The 21,353-nt window shown below is 49.5% G+C and overlaps 1 protein-coding gene across 1 annotated transcript in view; it reads right to left on the minus strand.

Moving 5' to 3' along the window:
• The window catches only part of PLCG2 (phospholipase C gamma 2), a 121,175-nt gene extending 116,176 nt beyond the window's left edge, over window positions 1-4,999 (minus strand). The window contains exon 1 of the mRNA XM_016196971.2: window positions 4,798-4,999. Within this exon, the coding sequence (XP_016052457.1) occupies window positions 4,798-4,990 (193 nt within the window). The 5' untranslated portion in view covers window positions 4,991-4,999. The remainder of the gene's footprint in view (window positions 1-4,797) is intronic.
• Window positions 5,000-21,353: the final 16,354 nt, after the last annotated feature.

The raw sequence follows: 21,353 nt of genomic DNA on the forward strand, positions 1-21,353 counted from the left end.
TGACCTACAAGCCTGCCATTGCTGCTTGCTGAGTCTCTTTCCCCTCCAGGGCAGGGACTCCACCCCCTCTCTCAGCAGAGCCTAGCTCCCAATACGAGAGCAAATATGGGCCGAACACATGAAACAGCTCCTCACGACCCTAACACACCCAGCGATGTTCTATGGCTCTAAACAAAGTCAACACATGAGTCCAGACCAGTTTTTCACCCTGACACCACTGACATTCAGTACTGAACATTATTTGTGGTGGGGGCTGTCTGTGCATGGTGAGATGTTCAGCAGCATCCCTGGCTTTCACCCACTCTCTAGATGCCAGGAGTACCCCCCCCCCACCCCACCCCCCCCCCCCGCCATCATCACTTCTAAAAATGTCCACAGACATGGCCAAATGCCTGGGGGCAATCGCCCTGGTTGAGCACCACTCACTGCTCTAGACTGTGAGAGGTGTGCGTGTCTACCTTCACCCAGGCCCACACGGAGGGTGTGACACCTGCCAGAAGCCACGTGCCACTTGCCACATGCCCCACAGCCACACACATACATGCTCCCTCATACTAGCCTGCTCCTTGCAGACCTCACAGTTAGTTACCTGCAGTTCCTGCTAATTAGGACCCTTGAAAGAATGCTGCAGCTGGGGGGTTCCCCTCAGGCCATCACAAGGCCCTAAAGAGTCCCCACCCAGGGCCCGAAGGCCTGCTCTTTCATTTCTAAGCTCTTTACCAACCCCACCAACACCTCCGTCTCACACGGGGCTGATGTGAACGCAATGACAATCCCATCATCCCTCTTCCTGAAGCCCTTCGGTGGATCCTGCTGAAAATCCAAAACACCTACGCCAGACTTTGCCACCCGGAAAGCCGGATGCCACTCGCTAGCAACGCCACGGCAAAAGTAACAGCAGCAGCGCCCACCGGTTGAATGCTTATCCCGTGTTGTGTGACCCTCTGACATATTTCCTCCTTTATTCATTCCCAGCTGTAACTCTGCAGGGTGAACACCAACAGTATTCCCATTCTACAGATAAGGCAACTAAATCTCACTCATGTGGAATATAATAAACACAATAAACTGGTGAACAAAATAGAGACACAGAACCATGCATGGAACAGTCCGACGAATTTCAGAGGGAAGGTGGGAGTAGGGGATTGGGGGGTGGGGAGATTAAAGAACTTTTGTGCATAAACGCATAACCCATGGACACAGACAACAGTGTGGAGAAGGTCGGGGGGGGGGGGGGGTGCCGGGATGAATGCAGGGTGGAGGGGATCAATGAGGGGAGAAAGGGGGACACCTGTAATACTTTCAACAATAAAGATAAATTTTAAAAAGATTGAGAGAGAGAATTGAATCTCAGAAAATGAGTGTAACTTGCCCATGATCACACAGCAGAGTTCATCAAGAGGTTCTGGAGGTCAAGTGTCCTTAGTGACACAATGCAGGCTCCACAAGGATGTGGATCTAATTTAATTACTGCTGTGTCTCCAGGACCTCGAACAGTGCCTGGCAGAGCAGACATTCAAATATAGACGGGAGGGAGGGAGGGAGGCTGTAGAACCGTACATATCAAACCTAGCTAATTACCAGGACCGCCTTCGGAGCCTACCAAGTACAGTGCTCAGCCCCAACCCACCTAGTGAATGACAGTCATCCTTACCCACTCCAGAGAGAGGGAAGAATTGCTTTTATTTAACTACATGGGGCAGGACTACATGGCATGGATTTCAGGAGCCAAAATCCTGTTGGTGCCCCTCAGAATGAGCTTCAGGAGAAGGTTCCAGTAGCCTGTACTTTTAAAAGCCCCCCAGGTGTCTCTCGTGGTCAGCCAGGCTTGGGACTGGCAGGTCAAGAAGAGACAGGCACACTCTCAGCGTGGCACACCTGTATTTACTGTCAGTGCCTCCGCAGGCCCTACCCCTCTCCAGCTGCAACAGGTTTCTGAACCACCTGCAAGGTCCAGTGTGGCCAAAGCAAACAAAATTGGGAAGAAAGCTGGCTGCCTGCACACATTTTCAAAGCAGGGCTTCTGGCTCTGAGGCCTCCTTGGCTCCGAAGCCAGGAGCAACCTTTGGAAAGCTGTTTAATCTCACTCGTGATAAGAGAAATCAAATGAAGAATTATTCCAAGCGCCCAGACAGCATGGCTCAGCGGCTGAGCATCAACCTATGAACCAGGAGGTCACAGTTCGATTCCCTGTCAGGGCATATGCCCAGGTCGCCGGCTCGATCCTCAGAGGAGGTCATGCAGGAGGCAGCCGATCAATGACTCTCTCTCTCATCACTGATGTTTCTATCTCTCTTTCCCTCTCCCTTTCTCCCTCTGAAATCAATAAATATATATATGTGTGTGTGTATATATATATATACACACACACACATATATATACACACATATATATGTATATATTAATAATTTCTCCAAACTACGTGAGTCTCCCTGTGAATGGCCAAGTTCAGAACCTTGTCATAGTGTGGATGAAGGTGTGGGGAACAGGTACTCTCACATCTCATGGGCTACTGTGGGGTGTTGTCAAACTGCCAAAGTTAAAATACACTTTAACTCAGAAATCACAGATAGGAAGCTGTCCTCCAGATATACCCATATGTGTATATAAAATAATAATGCAAGGATAACCCTCATGCACTGCTGGTGGGAATGCAAAATGGTGCAGCCACTGGAAAACAGTCTGGCAGTTCCTAAAATGATTAAACCATATGACCCAGCAGTTACACTCCTAGGCGTGTACCCAAGAGAAATGAAAACGTGCACCCACACAAAAACGTGTACACATCAATGTCCACAGAAGCACTATTCCTAATCACCCAAAAGTGGAAATAACCCAAATGTCCATCAGTGAATGAATGGATAAAACAAACTGTGGAAAATTCATGCAATGGAATATTATTCAGCCATGAAAAGGAAAGAAGTACTAGCACATGCCACAACATGGACGAACCTTGAAAACTTTATGCCCAGTGGAAGATGCCAGACGCAAAAGGCCACGATTCTATTTAATGTAAATGTCCAGAACAGGGGAATCTAGAAAGGCAGAAAGTAGACGAATAGCTGCTTAAAGCAGGGGAGGAGGGTGGGGAATAGAGGGTGATGGCTAATAGGCTCAGGGTTTCTTTTTGAGGGGATGAAAATGTTCTAAAAACTGACTGTGGTGGTGGTTGCACACATCTGTGAATATACTAAAAAGCCCTGAGTTGTTAATTTTCAATGAATGAATTGTATGATGTGTGAATTACATCTCAATAAAACTGTTACAAAATAGGGGGAGAAGGGGGAGAAGAGGGAGAAGGGGAGAGGTGGAGAAGAGGGGAGGGGGAGGGGGAGGGAGAGGGGGAGAGGGGGAGGAGGGAGAGAACACAAGTCTAGTTGCCGCAGCTAATAGCAAAAGACTGGGAACAGTTCAGAGGTCCCTCTCCAGGGGTTACACTGTTACACTGCAGCCAGAATGCTGTGTGTCCCCAAAAGAAGGCAGATCAATGTGCTGATAACAAACCACCTTCAAAATAATTATTAAATTTAAAAAAAGAAATTGAGATGCAGAAGTGCATGTAGCAGGTGCCCACTTGTGTAAAACACACAACACACACACTGCACAAGTATAGGAGACAAATTCTGGAAGACAAATGAGCCTGATAATGAGCTTGCCTGTGGAACAGGGGATGAGGGCTGAAGAAGACAGATATTTATGAATTTTTTTGGTTTTCCCCCAAGTGTACATTTTAATATTCCAATTAGAAAGTAGTTACCTTTGGGGGTGGGGCAGGGGTGGATGCTGGGTAGAGGGGATCAATAGGGGGGAAAAGGGGGCATCTGTAATACTTTCAACAATAAAGATAAATTTAAAAAAGAAAAAATTGTTGCCCTGGCCAGTGTGGCTCAGTGGTTGGAGCATCAGCCTGTGCTCTGAGGGGTCATAGGTTCAATTCCCCGTAAGGGCACGAACCTGGCTTGCAGGTTCAATCCCGGCCTGTCAGGGCCCATGCGGGAGGCAACCAATCGATGAGTCTCTCCCACATCCATGTTTCTCTTTCTCTCTCTCTCTTCGCTCTCCCTCTCTCTTTCTCTCCCTCTCCTCCCCTTCCCTTCCCCCCTCTCTAAAAATCAATGGAAAAAATATCCTCAGGTGAAGATAACAAAACAAAACAAAACAAGTCAATAAAAAATGCAAATTAAAGCAAGTCTCTGCAACTGAAAGTTGCTTAAGTCTCCTTACTCGTTTGTTAAAAAACAGTCTTAGAAACTTTAGGAACTGAGCCAGTTGCCCAATCTAAGGGGGGTGGGGAAGGGAAGACACCTCCACCAGGACCAGGACTTCATCTGAAAGCTGCAGAACATGCTCTGTCCACATGAGCTAAAGTAAAGGCCTCTCCCCCTGTGGTTTGCAAGAAAATGAAACAGACGTTTACCTGGCTACCAAGCTATGAGTTTCCACAAGCTCTGGCCTGTTAGCCCTTCAGAGGGCAGACAGCTTGTCCATCAACAGGAACCAAATGACACCCCGATGCTGTCAGGCTGAGCGCACCCCCCCCCCCCACCCCCCCACCCCCGGCAGCCCAGGCGAGCTGTCTGAGTGCCATTTCCAAATGGACCTTCGATGCAACTGGCTGAACTCTCCCACCGGCTCTAAAGCCCATCAGAGACCCAGACAAAGTGGTCACACGTCCAGTTTTAGAAAAACAGAAGGTATCAAAACAGCTGCGGTGACAAGTGGGGGCAGGAAGGTGAGGTGCGCAGGCCAGGGCTCAGGGAGGACAGGCCACACGGCCCGGCCCGGCAGGTACTCACAGAAGCCCTCGATCTTGTCGGCCGTCTTACTCCAGGCCACCTGCCGCGTCTCCATGATCACCTGGACGGTCCTGCGCTCCGGCGTGGACTTGCGGAAGCTGAACACGGTCATCACTGTGCCCAGCTCCAGGGCTCTCTTGATCTGACTCTTCTCATATTCCGGGAGGGCGTCCACGTTGGCCATGGTGGTCATTGTTGGCCACTCCAGGGGGGAGGGGGAGGGAGGAACAAGGAGGCTGGAAGGGCAGAATAAAGGAGTGAACCAGTTTTAGTTAACTGAGGGAGATTTCGTTAACCGGGCTTGGACTTCAAGAGCCAAAATCCCGTATCATGCCCATCAGGATGTTTTAGGAGAAAGCTCTAGTGGCAGCGAACTGCTGACCACTCAGAGCCCACACAGGACACACAGAGGTTTAAAAATGGAAGTGCAGGTGTGGGAGGAGACCCCTGACGTCAATGATCCAACCCTTACCCAGGATTTGAATAACAAAGTCCCCCCAGCCTGAGCCCCGCCTCCCCCGCACACTTTTATGCTATAGAATATTAGAATAGCCAAAGCTGCCCAGGCTGGCTGCCAGCCCCGCCCCGCCCCCAATACCAACATCCCTTTCTATCCCGCCTAGAAATTCCTAACCATCCCTTTACTTCCTAAATGAAGTTGGGAACAGAAGGGGGAAAAAACAAACTCCACAAGGAGTCTGTGAAGACCTCTGCGCGGAAATGGGGCCAACAGGACAGAAAACCTCAGGGCCCAGCAGCCTCAAGTTCAAATCGTAGGGCAGGTTCATGCGGACTGTGTGGCCCCGGGCAGGCTGCGTGACCTCTGCAAGCCTCGGTGTCATCCTTTCTAAAGTGGGAACGTTGGCACAGTCAGGAAGCTTGGAATGCAATGTTACCAGCAAAGCACCTAGTGAGCGTGCTGCTCGGTGTACTTTTGTTTTGCTTTTTTAAATATGTTTTTATTGACTTTTAGAGAGAGAGGAAGGGAGTGGAGTAGAGAGAGAGAAACGTCGATGAGAGAGAAACACCATCGATCCGCTGCCTCCCGGACGATCGAACCGGTAATCTCTTCGTTCCAGGGTCGATGCTCAACCACTGAGCCACACCGGCCAAGCTCCAGCAGGTTGATCTTGATGGCCACTTATTCCCATGCACAGTCAGGGTTTATCAGAGAAGCGCTAGGGCTCCAAATCTTGGAGCCATCCTTGTCCAACCCAACAGCAAATCCAGAATCCAACCCATCTGGCCCCTCCATGGGGTTCCTCCTAGGATCTTATACTTGGATAATTCTAAGCACCTACTAACTGGTCTCCCTGCTTCTGCCGCCTCCTACAGACAATTCCCAGACCAAGTAGCCAGAAGAATGTTTTTAGAACAAGTGTAAAATCATGTCATTCCTCGGCTCAACCCTGCACCCCCCACTCCCAAATGTCTAAGGACACACTGCCTGCCACTCAGGGGAACTTGAACTGAAGGCTGGCCCTACACAAAGTCGCTTAAGCCCCCTGGGCCTCATTTCCACACTTGTAAATAGATGAAAGGTTCTTGGGGAGATTAAACCAAGATAGTGTATCTTGGACCCTTACAACAGTGCTGCAAAGTCAGTGCTCCAGGGATTTAGCTATTGCTAAATCCATTGTCACTGACTGTTCTGTGTGTGTCCCTTTCTTATCTCCTCCCCTCCCTCCAAATCCCTTTAGGAGCCCACAGTTGTTACTCTGTAAAGAGGCAGGTGGTTGGCCAGCATTGTCTGGGCCTCCACTCTGGCTCAGACTCCCCCCAGAGCCTCCTGCCAAGATGCTCAAATTCGGGGCCTCAGTTCCCTCATCTGTCAAATGGGGATAACAGTACTACCTTGAAGGGGTGCTGGAAGGACTGAAAGCTATATTGTATATACAGCCCCCAGCACTTGGCAGGGCCTCAGGTAATATTAATCAGCGAGTTAGTCTACGCCAGGCACTGAGCTGGGGACTAGTAAGCAAATGAGGGGGAGTGGAGAGAGGCCAGGCCTTGCCCTGAGCCCCCACCTCCTTCCCACAGCCAAAGGCACTTCCTTCTACAGGTGTGCTGGCAGCCAGAGATAAAAGATCATGAATTACAGCTGTCCCTGGCCATTTGGAAACAGACCAGTCAGCTCAAGGGTTCTAATGCAAAGAGGTCAGCACAGCCGCAGCACTGGGAAGGGAGCAGCGGGAAGAGGCCCCAAGTTTTTAGCCCCAGGTGAGGCCAGGAGCTTAGAGGGCTCAGAGAAAGCTTCTGGGGGAGAGGACATCTGAATCTAATCTTTTAAAAAATTAAAAAATAAAGCATGAGGGAACAGTGTTCCAGGCAGAGGAACAGGCTTGAGAGAAGGCCCTGCAGCAGGACTAAGAGGGTGTGCCAAGAACTCTGCCTGAAGTGAGCCTCCCACCTCTTCACCCTCTAATCCAGGTCAAGGGGAGGAACTAGGTGCATATGGCCTGCCTCACCCAACAACTGTTTATTGGCCTTCCCCAGGTGGGAGGCCCTTGCTAAATGCTGGAGGCTGTGAATACCTGGTTCATCTCATTTATCCCAATGAGAAATACAGGAAGTGAACACAAGTCATAAGGCGTGAAATGATGGCATTAAGGTCCTGCAGACAAGTGGCTGCACCAAGATGGGAGCCCTGGTTCAGATCCCACTTCCCTGCTCCTTCGGCACCTGCCTTCTGGAATTCTGAATCCCGTGGCAGAATTTAGCCACAAGGGAATTAATCTCGCAGCCCCTGTCCCTCTCTAGGGAGAGGTTAAAGGACTTGTACAAGGTCACAGAGCTGGAAAGTGGCAGAACCGGGATCTGAACCTGGTCCCCGCTCTGTAGCTCTTCTTCATGCTGACTCTGGAATTTCCCCACTCCCAGGTCTCAAGTCCAGCGTGCAGGAGGGCAAACGTAGGAAACACACGCCCTGTCACATCTCCACCTCCGATTAAACCCACCAGCCGGGAGGCACTGGGGCGCTCAATTCTGGAAGACTCTGGCTCTGGGAAGGCCTTGAACTTAACCATCCCGGGATTCTGGTGACTTCCGGCTCAGAAGCCCAGTGGGTTGGCTGGACCATAAACATCAAGTTCCTCATGCTACCTCTGGCCAAGAACTGGAAAGACAACCTCATGGCTATAGATCAACCATCAAAATCCAGCCAGCTCCCAACCCAGGCTTCCAGAGCTAGATGTTCAGCAATGAAAGCAAGGAGGCCTCTGAGGTCTTGACCCCGGGGGGCAGGGCACCAGCCAATATGGGCAATTTCCATTTTGCTTCTGCTTTCAAAAAAAGAAAATGAAATAGCCTTGAAATCCCTTTTGTTCCCGTTTCTCATCTTCCCTGGGTAACTTTGTAAAATGACTTATGGTGTAAATACAAACATGGCTGAGATTCTGTTTGAAATAAACTTCTGGAATACAAGGACCCAGCACCAGGAAGCAGGGGAGTTTTCTTCTCCTCATAGCTTCCTGCACACGTTAGGCCTGGACAGGATATTATACAAAATCCCACGAAACAATTCTCTGTTACAAATCAGCACAGCCGCATCCCTGAGACGTTAACCGTCCCTCTACCGCTTTGGGGGATGTTCTTGCTGAGCTCACACCCAACCTGCAGCATCAGGACACATGTTTTCCCTGGAGGAACAAGTAGTGTCAGCCACTGCAGGCAGGAGTGCGAATTGGCTCAACTTCATTTTTTTTAGGCCGACCTGTGAGCATCTAGTAACACATGCATATGCTTTGATCCAATAATCATAAATGTGCAGAAGAAATACAAGGATGTTCATGGAAGCATCACTTGTAACAGGAGAAAGAAAAACCCAGCAAACAACTCAACTGCCCATCAGTTTGGGAGGAGGGAGGTTAGGGAAGAGCCCCGGCAATAAATAATGAAACTCGCACCTTAAAGAATGCACCATAGCTATTGGAAAGAATGAGGGCGGATTACAAGCGATTTGATCTGGAAAGGGCATGAGAGGGATGGAAAAGAGTTAGAAACCAGTAAGTACTAGATAACTACATTTCTAAAAAGCAGTCTTCTTGTAAATCCAGGGAGAGTGGTTACTATGCGGGGAGTGGAAGAGGGGAGAAAGGATGACTTGACTTTTTATTAAGTGGCGACATCATGGATGAGCTTTTCTTCTTTGTGCTTTTACTATTTTCTAAACTAAGAACTGTTTTCGAGTTTTCTCACTGGCCATTTTCCACCGACTCCACCCAGCAAACGGGCTACGCGTGGGGATCCCCACTCTGCCTCTTCCAGAGGAGCCTCAAACCGCTCAAGACTGAACGTGGGGAGGGTGGACAGTGGGGACTGACGACAGCAGCATCAGGCGATTTCACCATCGGGGAAGCCTGCAGTGGCTGTCTCCCTGAGCCAGCACACACCTGGCCCACACACCTTTGTAACTGGGTAAGTGCCTGGGGCTGGGCGGACCCCTAAATTAGTAAGCCCTTCCTGAAGACCTGGAGCTAAAGCTGAGAGCCCGAGCCCCACGCAGACACCTTAACTGGAGAGGAAAGAACTAGCCAGGTACCCTTTCCATAGATAAGCCTCAATTCTCAGCACAGCCCTGGAGCGTAGCCGTGTCCAGGGGAAGGAACTGACGCTCAGAGAGGTTCTTCAGCCAGCCCAGGGTCACACAGCTGGAACTGAAATTCAAATTAAGATGATTGAAAAGGCCACCTGTTTCCCTTGAGCCACGTCAGCCCCCTCAGCCCGCCGTACTCTGTCTCATTCAAGACTAGGGTGCTGAGAGTCCCTCCCCAGCCTCCACCGGAATCCCGGCACCCACCCCCAGCTGGAACGGGGCGCATCTTTCCCTCAATTCTCCCGCAACGGGGGTAATGACCTCTTCGGGATTCCAAAACATAAGCAGGAAAACGCACAGACGTACACACATAATTACGCATATTACTGTGGGGTGGAAGAGGGACCCGTGAATCCCTCCGCAACACTCTCCTGGTCCCTCTCTCCTTGGGGAACGGCTGCGCCTCCGTGGTAACCGCGCCGCCACCGACCCAGCCACCCACCCTCCACCACCTGTGCAATACCGGGAAGTGCCGGGGCCGGCGGGGCCGCGCGGAGCCCGCAGCCCTAGGCACCGAGCACGGCCCGACCCCACGAAGAAGCCCGCGGCCGCCGGAGCCCTGAGCGTCAACGCCAGGGCGCGCTCAGCCGCCCCGCACCGCAAGCCGCGCCGCTTCCTCCGGGCTCCCATTCAGAACAGGGGCTGTCCCAGGGCACCGACCGGCGAAGCGGCGCCGGCCCCGCGCGAGGAAGTGGCCGGCGACCGAGCACGGACCCCTGCCGTCGCCGCCCGGCCCCTCCCCGGCACAGCAGGCGGGGACCCAGACGCCGCTCCCCACCCCTGCCCGCGCCCGCCGCGCCCGCTGCGCCCCAGCGCAGGTTCCCCCTGCACGCAGCCCACCGTGCGCCCACGTGCGCGCTCCAGTCGTCCCGGGCCACCCACCTGGCCGTGCCCCCGCCGCGCGCGGGTCGCGGGTCGCGGGGTCGCGGGTCCCGGCTCCGGGGTCCCGCGCGCAGCCGCCCGCTGCGCTCCGGGTCCTCCCTGACGCGCACGCCCTCCGACGCGGGCGCTGCTACTTCTGCTTCGGCCGCGGCCGCGCGCCACGTGACTCCTCCGGGGCCGCCCCCCGCGCCCCGGCCCGCCCCGGCCCGCCCCGCCCCACCCCCGGCCCGCGCGCCCTGCCCCGCCCGCGGATCCGAGCCCTCCCGCGCCCCGGCCCTGGCAGGAGGCTCCAGCACAGCGAGGCACCCGGGCGGCCCGAGGGGAAGCGAAGTCACTTGCAAGGCAGAGCGAAAACTTCCCCATGGAGCGGCGTTGATGGAGCGCCTACCGCATGCACGTGTTTTGCATACATTTCACGTACTCCTCCTAATCCCCGGGAATTGGCTGTTCGTGGCCCTCATTGGAAATAGGCTGCGACGGTGTCTGACCACCTCTTACTGCCTGGGCACGCCTCTTAAATACCCTCAGACTCGTTTTTCCCATCTGGCAGACAGGATCAAAAGAGTGCTGACCCTAAAAGTTTGTTGTAAGGAAGGTAGATGACAGGTCATTGAACTCTCGTTTTCCTGCTGAGATTTTATTTTCTCATTGCTCGCTTTATAAACGTGTAAGCATGCAGATGACTTGACTAAATGCCTAGTTATGGTCGTTGATTCGTTTAGCTGGCGCACCGTGCCTATTTCCAGTCACATACTGTATACTGTAACATGCTCTTTAGGAGAAATCCTGCGTTTTTCCATTCTCTGGTTTCATGAAGCAGCTATTCAAAGCTTTCCTATGGATCTTTGATACAATGTCTTCGTGGAGACTAGAGGCAGCTTCAGGATCACCTGCAGATAGGGGTAACACAGACTCATGTTTCACTCCTAAGTTGCTTGAGTCACATTTTTGAATCTGTGCATGTCACTGTGGCGGAAAATGTTCTATCTGAAGCCACAGGACTCATTTGCGGGCTTTAGAAAATCCATGGGCTCACTTCTTTCACTGCTCCTGTCTTGGGGTGTATCAGTGCTGTTCACCACAGATCACTTACTGCTCTGTTTTTTAAGATCTTTGAAAGGCTTGTTATAACATCAACCACTTGGAATCACAGGTCCAGTTTTCCAGGAATAATAGCTAAAGCTGGATTATATTTCTTTCCCTTATTTTTGTTTTGGGTGTGTGTTTTTAAGAATTTCAACTTACATCTCCATCTATCCTTTTATCATTTCTCTTTTGCTACGTTATATCATGTACGTGATATATTAGTACCACCACATGTATAGGGAAGCATGTTAAATCTCTTGCTGATGAAATGAAGCTGAGTGCAAGCAGCAGTTCTGGACACTCTAGGAATCCTTGGCTCCTCACCTCTGTCCAGACAGATGCTAATTCTGGCCGGAATTTCCTCTGGTCCCCTGGGATCAAGCAAGAAAAGAACATGTAGAACATGCTTCTATTGGGGGCGGGGGGAATAAACTCTTTTAATCTATGGTTGCAAGCCTACAGCATTTTTGGAGTTGAAATGTCCGTTGTATGTGAGATGATGGTCATAGCAGACGGCAGCTTCTTTACATTTTTTAATTGTTTTTTTCTTTGCCTCATTTTTTTTTTATTCTCGGGTGAATAGCTAATGGAATCCAGTGCAATGAATAAGTGCTTGGGGCTCCTCATCGACTCTTTTTCTTAAACCTCAACTTGGTTGTTCAAAATAAAGTAATTAAGATAGCAGCCCCAGTTCTGGAAGGTCTTGAATACCAAATGGCACTTCTTTTCCAAAGCATGATGGGTAGGGGGAGGAGTCACCCTGTATGTTCAGGCGCATACTGCAGAAAGCCCCAGTCATGGGCTGGCTATGGGAGGACATTAAGTAGGTGAGTGGTGGAGGCAGGATTTGAACCCAGGTCTGTCTGATGCCAGAGCCCGTGCCCAGCACCAATAGGAGGCACTCAGGCAGGGAGAAGTGAAGTTGTAACCAATCCACAGCAACTCACAAACGGTCAGGAAGTGACCTCAGAGGGTGGAGGGAACTTTCTTTTCCTTTTCATACAAAAAGAAAGAAGGGGGGAGGATAGCCTAAGAGAAAATGGCCTTTTAATCAGCATTGTTTCAACTTTCTATTCTGCGTTTTCCCCATAACCCTCTTCCATTTGCTAACAGCCATGATGCGTTGCATCGTTAGCCCCTGGGTGCCTCAGTTTGCCTCTCTGCAAAATGGGTGTAAAAACTATACCTACCTCCCAGGGCGATGTAAGGATTAAATGATACAATGGAGGTAAAAACAGGCATCCCAGTTCAGCCATAAGGGCTGACTGTTTTTAATACTGTTATTGGGAAGAAAAAGCTCTGTGGTGCAGTGGGATAATATGGTGAACCTCCTGATTTCCCCATGCAGTCTACCTTTGGGATATCCACAATAGGCAAATACATAGAGACAGAGCCCTGGCCAGGCCCAGTTGGTTGGAGTATCGTCTGGTACACTGAGAGGTTGAGGGTTCGATTCCCAGTCAGGGCACGTACCTAGGTTGCAGGTTCAATCCCCGATTAGGGCCCATTCTGGAGGCAACTGACTAATGTTTCTCTCTCTCCCTTCCTCTCTCTCTAATATAAATAAACATATCCTTGGGTGAGGATTTTTTTTTTAAATCTATAGAGACAGAAAGTAAAATAGCAGTTGCCTAGGACTGAGGGAAGGGGGCTTTGGAAGGAGATGACTAAGTGGGGTGTAGGGTTTCCTTTGGAGTGCGGAAAATGTTCTAAGACTGATAATGATGATAGTTAAACATCTCTGTGAATATACTAAAAGCCATTGAACTGTACACTTTAGGTGGGTGAATTGTATGGTATGTGAATTATATCTCAATGAAGCTGTCCAAAAAACAAACAAAAAAAAACAAAAACCTACCTAAAGAATTCAAGGTAATGGGAGACACAGAGCATAGCCCAACACTGCAGTCGATCAGCAACAGCGTCTCGTTACAATAACCATTATTATACAGTGGACCTCCCAAACCTGGGCTCCTCTCCCACCAGCCAGGCTGAGGCCACCACCTTGCCCCAGCAGCCTTGCCAACCTTCCCCTCCACCCCCACAGCCAGAAACGACCAGAACCCACCCCCCCTTCCCCCAGAGTCTTTGAGCTTGGTTTCCTTTCCCGACATTGTTCAGAGAAGTGCGTGTCCCCTGGGGACAAGCTGAGTCCCAGCTGCTGGCTGGCAGGCCTCTGTGGCAGGAAGTACCACCCAGAACTGGCTCCCAGAACTTGTCAGGGTTAGGCCCAGCCTAGCCTCTTCTGCGTTGGGGGTGGACCCCTCTATTTTTTTTAAAAAAAAGTTTTACTGAGGTATAATTGCTGTACAAAACTTGCACGTATTTAATGCCCACAATTTGATGAGTTTGGACATACACATACACCTGTGTTACCATCACCACACTCAAGGTAATCAACATATCCATCACCTTCAAACATTCCCTGCTGTTGGTTTTTGTGCTGTGCTCTGTGTTTGTGTCGTATTTAACATGATACCTACCCTCTTAACAAAACTTTAGGTGTACAATACAGTATTGCTAACTATAGGCATAACCTTGTACAACAGGTTGCTAGAATTTTCTCCTGTATAACAGAAACTCGATACCCACTCAACAGCTCCCCATTTCCCCCTCCCCCCAGCCCCTGGCAGCCATCCTTCTCTTCTCTGCTACCCAAAGTCTGACCATTTTAGATACTTCATGTGAGAGGGACCGTGCAATATTTGTTCTCCTGGGACTGGCTTATTTCACTCAGCATCCAGTCCTCCGGGTTCGTCTGTGTTGTCACAAATGGTAGGATTCTTCTTTTTAGAGGCTGAATAATATTCCATTGTATGTATATACAACAGTTTCTTCATTCATCCATCCAGCGCTGCACATTTCCGTTGTTTGCACACCTTGGCTATTGTGAATAATGCTGCAGTGAACTTGGGAGTGTGGACCTCTCTTTGTAATCCTGACGTCAACTGTTTTGGATATATACCCACAGGCGGGAAGGCTGGATCGTACGGTAGTTCTATTTTCAGTTTTTTGAGGAACCTCCACACTGTTTTCCATAATGGCTGCACCAATTTACATTCCCACCAGCAGTGCACGAGGGTTCCCTTTCTCCACATGCTCGCCAACGCTTGTTATCTTTTGTCGTTGTTGTTGTTTTCTAACAGCCAACCCTAACAGGTATGAGGTGATATCTCCATGTGGTTGTTTTAAAAAATATATCTTTATTGATTTCAGAGAGAGGAAAGGAGAGGGAGAGAGAGAGAGAGAAACATCGATGATGAGAGAGTCATTGATCGGCTGCCTCCTGCACGCCCCCTGCTGGGGGATCGAGCCCGAAACCCGGGCATGTGCCCTGACTCGGATTCGAACCCCGATCACCTGGATCCTAGGTCTCCTCTCAACCGCTGAGCCACGCCCAGCCGGGCTCCATGAGGTTTTGATTTGCATTTCCTTGATAATCAGTGATGTTTATCACCTTTTCATATACCTAGGTATAGCCATTGGTATGTGTTCTTTGGAGAAAAGTCTACGTGAGTCCTTTGCCTATTGTGAAACCAGGTTATTTGGGGGTCTTTATGTTTTTGAGTTTTTTGTTTTGCTGTTGAGTTGTAGGAATTTGCTATTTAACCTGAGGCCTGCTGGGCCAGAGCCTTGGGTCCCATGGTTTTTCTTTGGGCTTCTCAAGCCTTGGATTCCTGCTGGGCCTCATGTATTTATTCAAGGAACACTTGAGTGCCTGCAAGGGGCCAAGTACTGCTGGGCTCCAAGGAGGTAGCAGTAAGGACCAAAGGCCCACCCAATGGGCATATGTGTAGTTGGAGGGTATTTTTAAAAGGTTGTTCCTATGCTAACGGGTTGTCTCTGATTTGTTTTTTTTTTTCTGCTTTCAGTGTTTTCTAAATGTTCTTTACTGAGCATGTCTTAGTGATACTAGAAAACCAAAACTGTTTGAAAATCAAGGCTGGTAGAGGTCGGGAGACTGGTCACTTTGGAAGGTGGTGACGAGCCTGAGGGAGTCCTGGGGATGTGGGTGTGTTCTGTTCCTTGATGGGGCCTCCCTCGGCTACATGGGTGTGAAAATGCACTGATCCGTCCACTTACGTTAAGTGCCCTTTTCTGTATTATGTTATGCATCAGTAAAGACATTAAAATATAAGGCATTTAAAATCTGTGGTTTACCAAAATCAGTAACATTTATTGAATGTTGCACTAGGGCCCTTCATGCGCAAACTCATTTGGTCCTCACAATGAAGTTGGGAAGCTCAATTATTTTCATGCCTGTTTTACAGATAAGGAAACTGAGGCTCAGAGGCATTAAGTGACTCACACAGGTGACCCTCAGTTGGTGGCGGAGCTGGGACCTGAAGCCTAGAGCCTTCTTCAAGATCCAGAAGATCTTATTTCCACTCCCACAGAGGATGCCTGCCTCTCTTGGGGGCTCTCAGGGAGCTTTGAGAGAAACCCAGAGATGCTCTGCCTGCTGAATCAGAACCTCGGGGGGAAGGCCTGGAGATCTGCATCTTAATCACTCCCACCTTTACCCTGTGATTCTTTGGCACCCTCTAGTATGGGCACCATTGCCTTCTGCTGAAACAACAGGGAAAGAACACATGGTGAGCCTTCGCAGAAGTGAAAAGCATTCTGGGCCCTTTGGGCAGATACAGGAAGGTATTAGCCATAAAGATAAGGAGGTTCTGCCTGGTAGACTCCAGAAAGACCATCTCATAATGAGTTCCTCTTGGAGAGAGGGCATTGACTAACCACCACCCCCACCCCCAAACACACACACACGGAATCCAAGACAAAGTCTCCTTAAACACCAATTCAATAGATCACAGAGTCATTCAGGCCACAAGCATTTACCAGGTGCCTACTATGTGTAAGTCACTACTCTAGGCTCTGAGGATGAGAAGAGGAAAGATTTGTTTTCTATCAGAAGGTCACAGCTGGTGGGAGAGACTAGCAGGTAAAAGAAAATGATTACACGCCTGTTATCGTAAACTAAAATCAACTGGCACTGCCCCGTGCTGGGGGAGGTGGGAGCCCCTGGTGGGAATGTGGGCAGCCTCTTCAGAAAACAGTGGGGCAGTTTCTTAGCAAGTTAGCCATTCAGCCCTGGCCAGGGTAGCTCAGTTAGCCGGAGCATCGTCCCATACACCAAAAAGTCACGGTTTGATTCCCGGGCAGGGCACATACCCAGGTTGTGAGTTAGATCCTCTGTCGGGGTCTGTGGGAGGCAGCCAACAGGTGCTTCTCTCACATGGATGTCTCTTTCTCTCTCCCCCGCACCCCCAATCCTATATCTTGGTATTTACCCAAGAAATATGAAAACACATGTCTGTGCAAAAATCTGTGCACAAATGTTGATAGCACCTTTACCCAGCATCACTGAAAACACCCAAATGTCTTTCACCCAGTGCTCACAGAAAGAGCACTCGGCACAGGCACAACAGCAAGGATGACCCTGAAGTGCTAAGTGAGAGATGCCCGAGTCAGAAGTGTGACTCCATTGATACAATGTTCTGGAAATGGCAGAACCACAGAGACAGAAAAGAGATCACAGGTGGCCAGGTGCTGGAGGTGGGAAAAGGGGGGGGGGGGGGTGTGACTGCAAAAGAGCATAAAGGAATCGGTGGGGTGGAATTATTTAATATTTGGTTGTGGTGGAAATCTCACAACTTCATGCATTTGCCAAAACTCACAGAACTATACACCAAAAAGGAAGAATTTTACTAAGTGTAAATCATAATTTACTTAAAAAATAGATGATTACAACATAGGTGATAAGGGCAAAGGGGGTTGAGAGAAATGGAATAATTAATGTGGGTGTGGGAAAAGAGGGTCAGGAAGGCTTCCTGGAGGTGGTGACCCTTACTGTGAGACTAGTGAAAGGACAAGAGTTGTCGGTTGGATGGGGGGAGAGGAGGGAGGGCAGGCTTTCAGACAGCGGGAAGAGCGAGCATGACACACACTCTGGGAGTGACTCATTCTGCGGGAGTGAAGGGTGGATGTGCCCGGAAGAAAGGCAGGGCTCGAGTCCTGCAGGGCCCCGTTGAGTCTTGCAATGGCATTTGAACTTTACCTGGGGGCAGTGGGGAGCTACCGAAGGTCTTAGAGCAGAAGCAGGACCTGGACAGATTTCTGGTTTGGAAACCTCATTTGTGGTCAGTCGGAGAGCAGGATGAGGGAGCCAAGCTGGAAGCCGGAAGAATGGTCAAGCCGTTCTGTCCTTATGGTTGTGCATTCTTGGCTGAGACATCTTGTCCCTCAACAGACATTAACCAAACACTTGCCATGTGCCAGGCATTGTTGTAGGAGCTGCAGATACACAAATGGGCCAAGAATCCCTGTGGCTCTTACATTCGAATGGGCAGACAGACCACAAACAAGGAAACGCATGCACAAGGTCGGTTCAGATGGGGGTGAGTGTTATGACAAAGCCGACGGGTATAACTGGGGAGGTGTGGATATTTAGATATGGCATCACGAAGGCTTCCTGGAGGAGGTAACATTTAGTAAGGACCTGAGGAGGAAACACGTGGCTAAATGAGGGTCTGGAGAATGAACTACTCAGGCAGTTGCAAAAACCCTAGAGAGAAACCTGAATGCTTGAGGGTCACACGGTGGGTGCAGAACCAGGGTCCCTGGAATCCCTGGGGTGGGGGGAAGCGACGCCCTCCCTGAGGTCACCCTTCCAGCAGAGGGGTGGAGCCTTTCCCGAGGAGCTGCCGTGTGTCCATCTCCTGCTCCGCACCCTCCGTATTTGGGTGAATCATAGTTTATGGCCCCGAGTGTGGAGAGAAGGCCTGAATCCATAAAGGGGGCTTTTCTCTTGGTTCCAAAGGTCGCAGCTGTTGCCACTGTGAACAGTACCCATGTTGACAAAATCACACCAGCTCCCCAGACCCGGACACTGAGGACACACCTGGGAAAGTCAATCTGGATTTTCTTCTTCCTTTTTTTAAAAAAATATGTCTTTATTGATTTCAGAAAGAGGAAGAGAGAGAGAGAGAGAGAAACATCAATGATGAGAGAGTCATTGACCAGCTGCCTCCTGCACACCCCCGCCTGGGGATCGAGCCCGCAACCCCAGGCCTGTGCCCTGACCGGGAATCAAACCGCAGTCTCCTGGATCCTAGGTCAATGCTCCACCCCTGAGCCATGCCCTGCAGGGCGCCAATCTGGGTTTTCAAATTAAAAAAATAAAAATTTAAAAAAGACCTGAGCAAGCAAACACATATCAGTGTCTAATAACTCATCTGCTACCAGAGTTCCTCCCTGTCAAGAGAGCTGACCCAGCCGGGCCGGCGTGGCTCAGTGGTTGAGCGTCAACCCATGAACCAGGAGGTCCACAGTTCGATTCCTGGTCAGGGCACATGCCTAGGTTGCAGGCTCGATCCCCAGTAGGGGGCATGCAGGAGGCAGCCAATCAATGCAATGACTTTCTCATCATTGATGTTTCTATCTCTCCCTTTCCCTTCCTCTCTCTGAAATCAACAAAGACATATTTTTTTAAAAAAGAGAGAGAGCTGGCCCTGCCCATTCTCTCCTGGCATGTCACCTCCAGCCACACAGCACAGTGTCCACAGGGGACATTCTTTCACAGAGCGAACTTTTGCATCAAGTCTGAATTAAGCTGCCAACCAGCCAGCTAGACCGCCAATTTATAAGGGGCCAAATGTCACTGACAAGGTGCATTCGTTTACTGTGGCTGCACCTACACCACTACTTGGGCAGTTTAAAACAACAGAAATTTATTCTCTAATAATTCAGGAGGCCAGAAATCCAACATCAAGGTGTCCGCAGGGTTGGTTCCTACTGGAGGCTCTGTTCCATGCCTCTCTCCTTGCTCTGGAAGCTGCCAGCAACCCTTGGTGTCCCTCAGTGTGGAGCTACATCACTCTAATCTGTGCCTGTGATGTCACATAGCATCTCCCAGTGGGTCCCTGTGTCTTCACACCATTGCCCTCGTGTCTGTCTGTGTCCTCTCTTCTTTCTATAAGAACATCAGTTATTGGGTTTAGGGCCCACCCTAACCCAGTATGACCTCATTTTAACTAATTATACCAAAGACCCTGTTCCCAAATATGGTGACATTCTGAGGTTCTGAGTGGACATGGATATAGGGTTGACACTATTCAGCCTGGTATACAGGTAACAAGATGGAGAAAACTGGGCTGCCACAGGCCTCTCAGAGAATTGGCGTGGCCAGACAGCTCAGCTTATGGCTGAAAAGTTCACTACAAGGGGTGAGGGTGACACCCTCCCAGGACGTGCTTGGGGGAAGAGTGGATGGTGGCTAAACTGCCTTCTGAGGAGAGTGAGTCTATTCAAAAGCCAGCTGTGGGCAACTATTTTCCAAGACACCCGTCCATCCCATTTGCTCTTTCACAATGTGACACTGACATTCCTTCTTTGAGAGGTGGGGTCCAGTTTCCCCTCCCTTGAACCTGGCCAATCCTTGTAACTTTTTATAACTGATTCAACAGAATGTGGCAGAGGGGACAATGCATGACAGCTTCCACCCAGCTCGGAACACATAACCTTGGGAGCACCAAGCTGACTGAAGAAGGCCAGCTACCCTGAACTCACGATGCTGGAGGGACTGCACAGAGAGACTGCACAAACAGAGAGATGCCTAGAGAGCCCCAACTGCTCCAGCCCCTCAGGTCAAGTCTTTCCAACCCAAGCACCACCCATGAGAGCAAAGAAGTCTTTGAGATGACTCCAACCTAAGTCAGCACCCACCTACAACTGCTTAGGAGACCCTGAGCCACACTATCCCACCATTCCTGAATTCCTGACTCATAGAAACCATCAAAGGTAATCCATGGGTACTGTGGCTTTAAGCCAGTGAGTTTGGGAATGATTTGTTATGCAGCAATAGCTAACCAATACTAGGGGTTTGCTTTGCTGAGTGGGGCTTGCAAGTTTGGGGCAGAGCAGAATTGTCCAGGGCAGCAGAAGAGAGGCAGGGCTCTGACATCTGGAACTCTCCCTCTTTGCCCTTTCCTGGGACATCTTCTTCTGCTTCTTCTCTAAATAAAATCTGAAAAAAGAATTTATATATATATATATATATATATATATATATATATATATACACACACACACACACACACACACACATACACACACACACAGACACACACATGCACATATATATATACACATATATAATATGTATATGTGTATATATATACATATTGTATATATACAATAATATACATATATATTATTTATTTCAGAGAGAGGAAGGGAGAGGGGGAGAGAGAGAGAAACATCAATGATCAGAGAGAGACATTGATTGGCTGCCTCCTGCACAGCCCCCATTGGGGATGGAACCCACAACCCAGGCATGTGCCCTGACCAGGAATCAAACCACGATCTCCTAGATCCTAGGTCGATGCTCAACTGCTGAGCCACACCAGCTGGGCTGAAAAAATAATTTTTAAATGTTCATTTGAAGGGACACTGTATGATCAAAATGCCCTGTGGGGGCCCATGTTCCAGTGTGGCACGCCTTTGCACAGGCTGTTCCCATTATCAGGAAGTCTCTCCTTTCTCATCCTTCCCTTTGCTTGATGAATGGTTTCATCCTGTAGGATTCAGCTCATGATATTAAGGGGAAGGACAGGACAAATTCTACATGTATGTTATTTAAACTAACAGTTGAGAGTTGCTTTAAAGAAACAATGGAGACATATGTATGCATTTGCCATTACTCTGAAGTGCATTAAAATTAAGGGGCGTTAACAATTGGAAAGAGACACTGATGGATAGAGAGGTGAGAAAACAAAGTAAAATGTTCCTGGTGGAATCTTTAGGTGGTCGTTATATAGAGAGGCCCTGTTTAATGTGTGTTCCAAAATGTTCATAATAAAATGTTGGGAAAACAATGATGGCAAACAACTACACAGCAAATACAATGGGCCAGGTATGCTTCTAAACCTTAACAGCTGGGACCTCAGTCAGTCTTCAGCCCAACCCCATGAGGGAGGTTCTACTGTTA

Source organism: Miniopterus natalensis, chromosome 18 (assembly GCF_054644295.1).
Source record: "Miniopterus natalensis isolate mMinNat1 chromosome 18, mMinNat1.hap1, whole genome shotgun sequence".
In the NCBI taxonomy this organism is placed as follows: Eukaryota; Metazoa; Chordata; class Mammalia; order Chiroptera; family Miniopteridae; genus Miniopterus; species Miniopterus natalensis.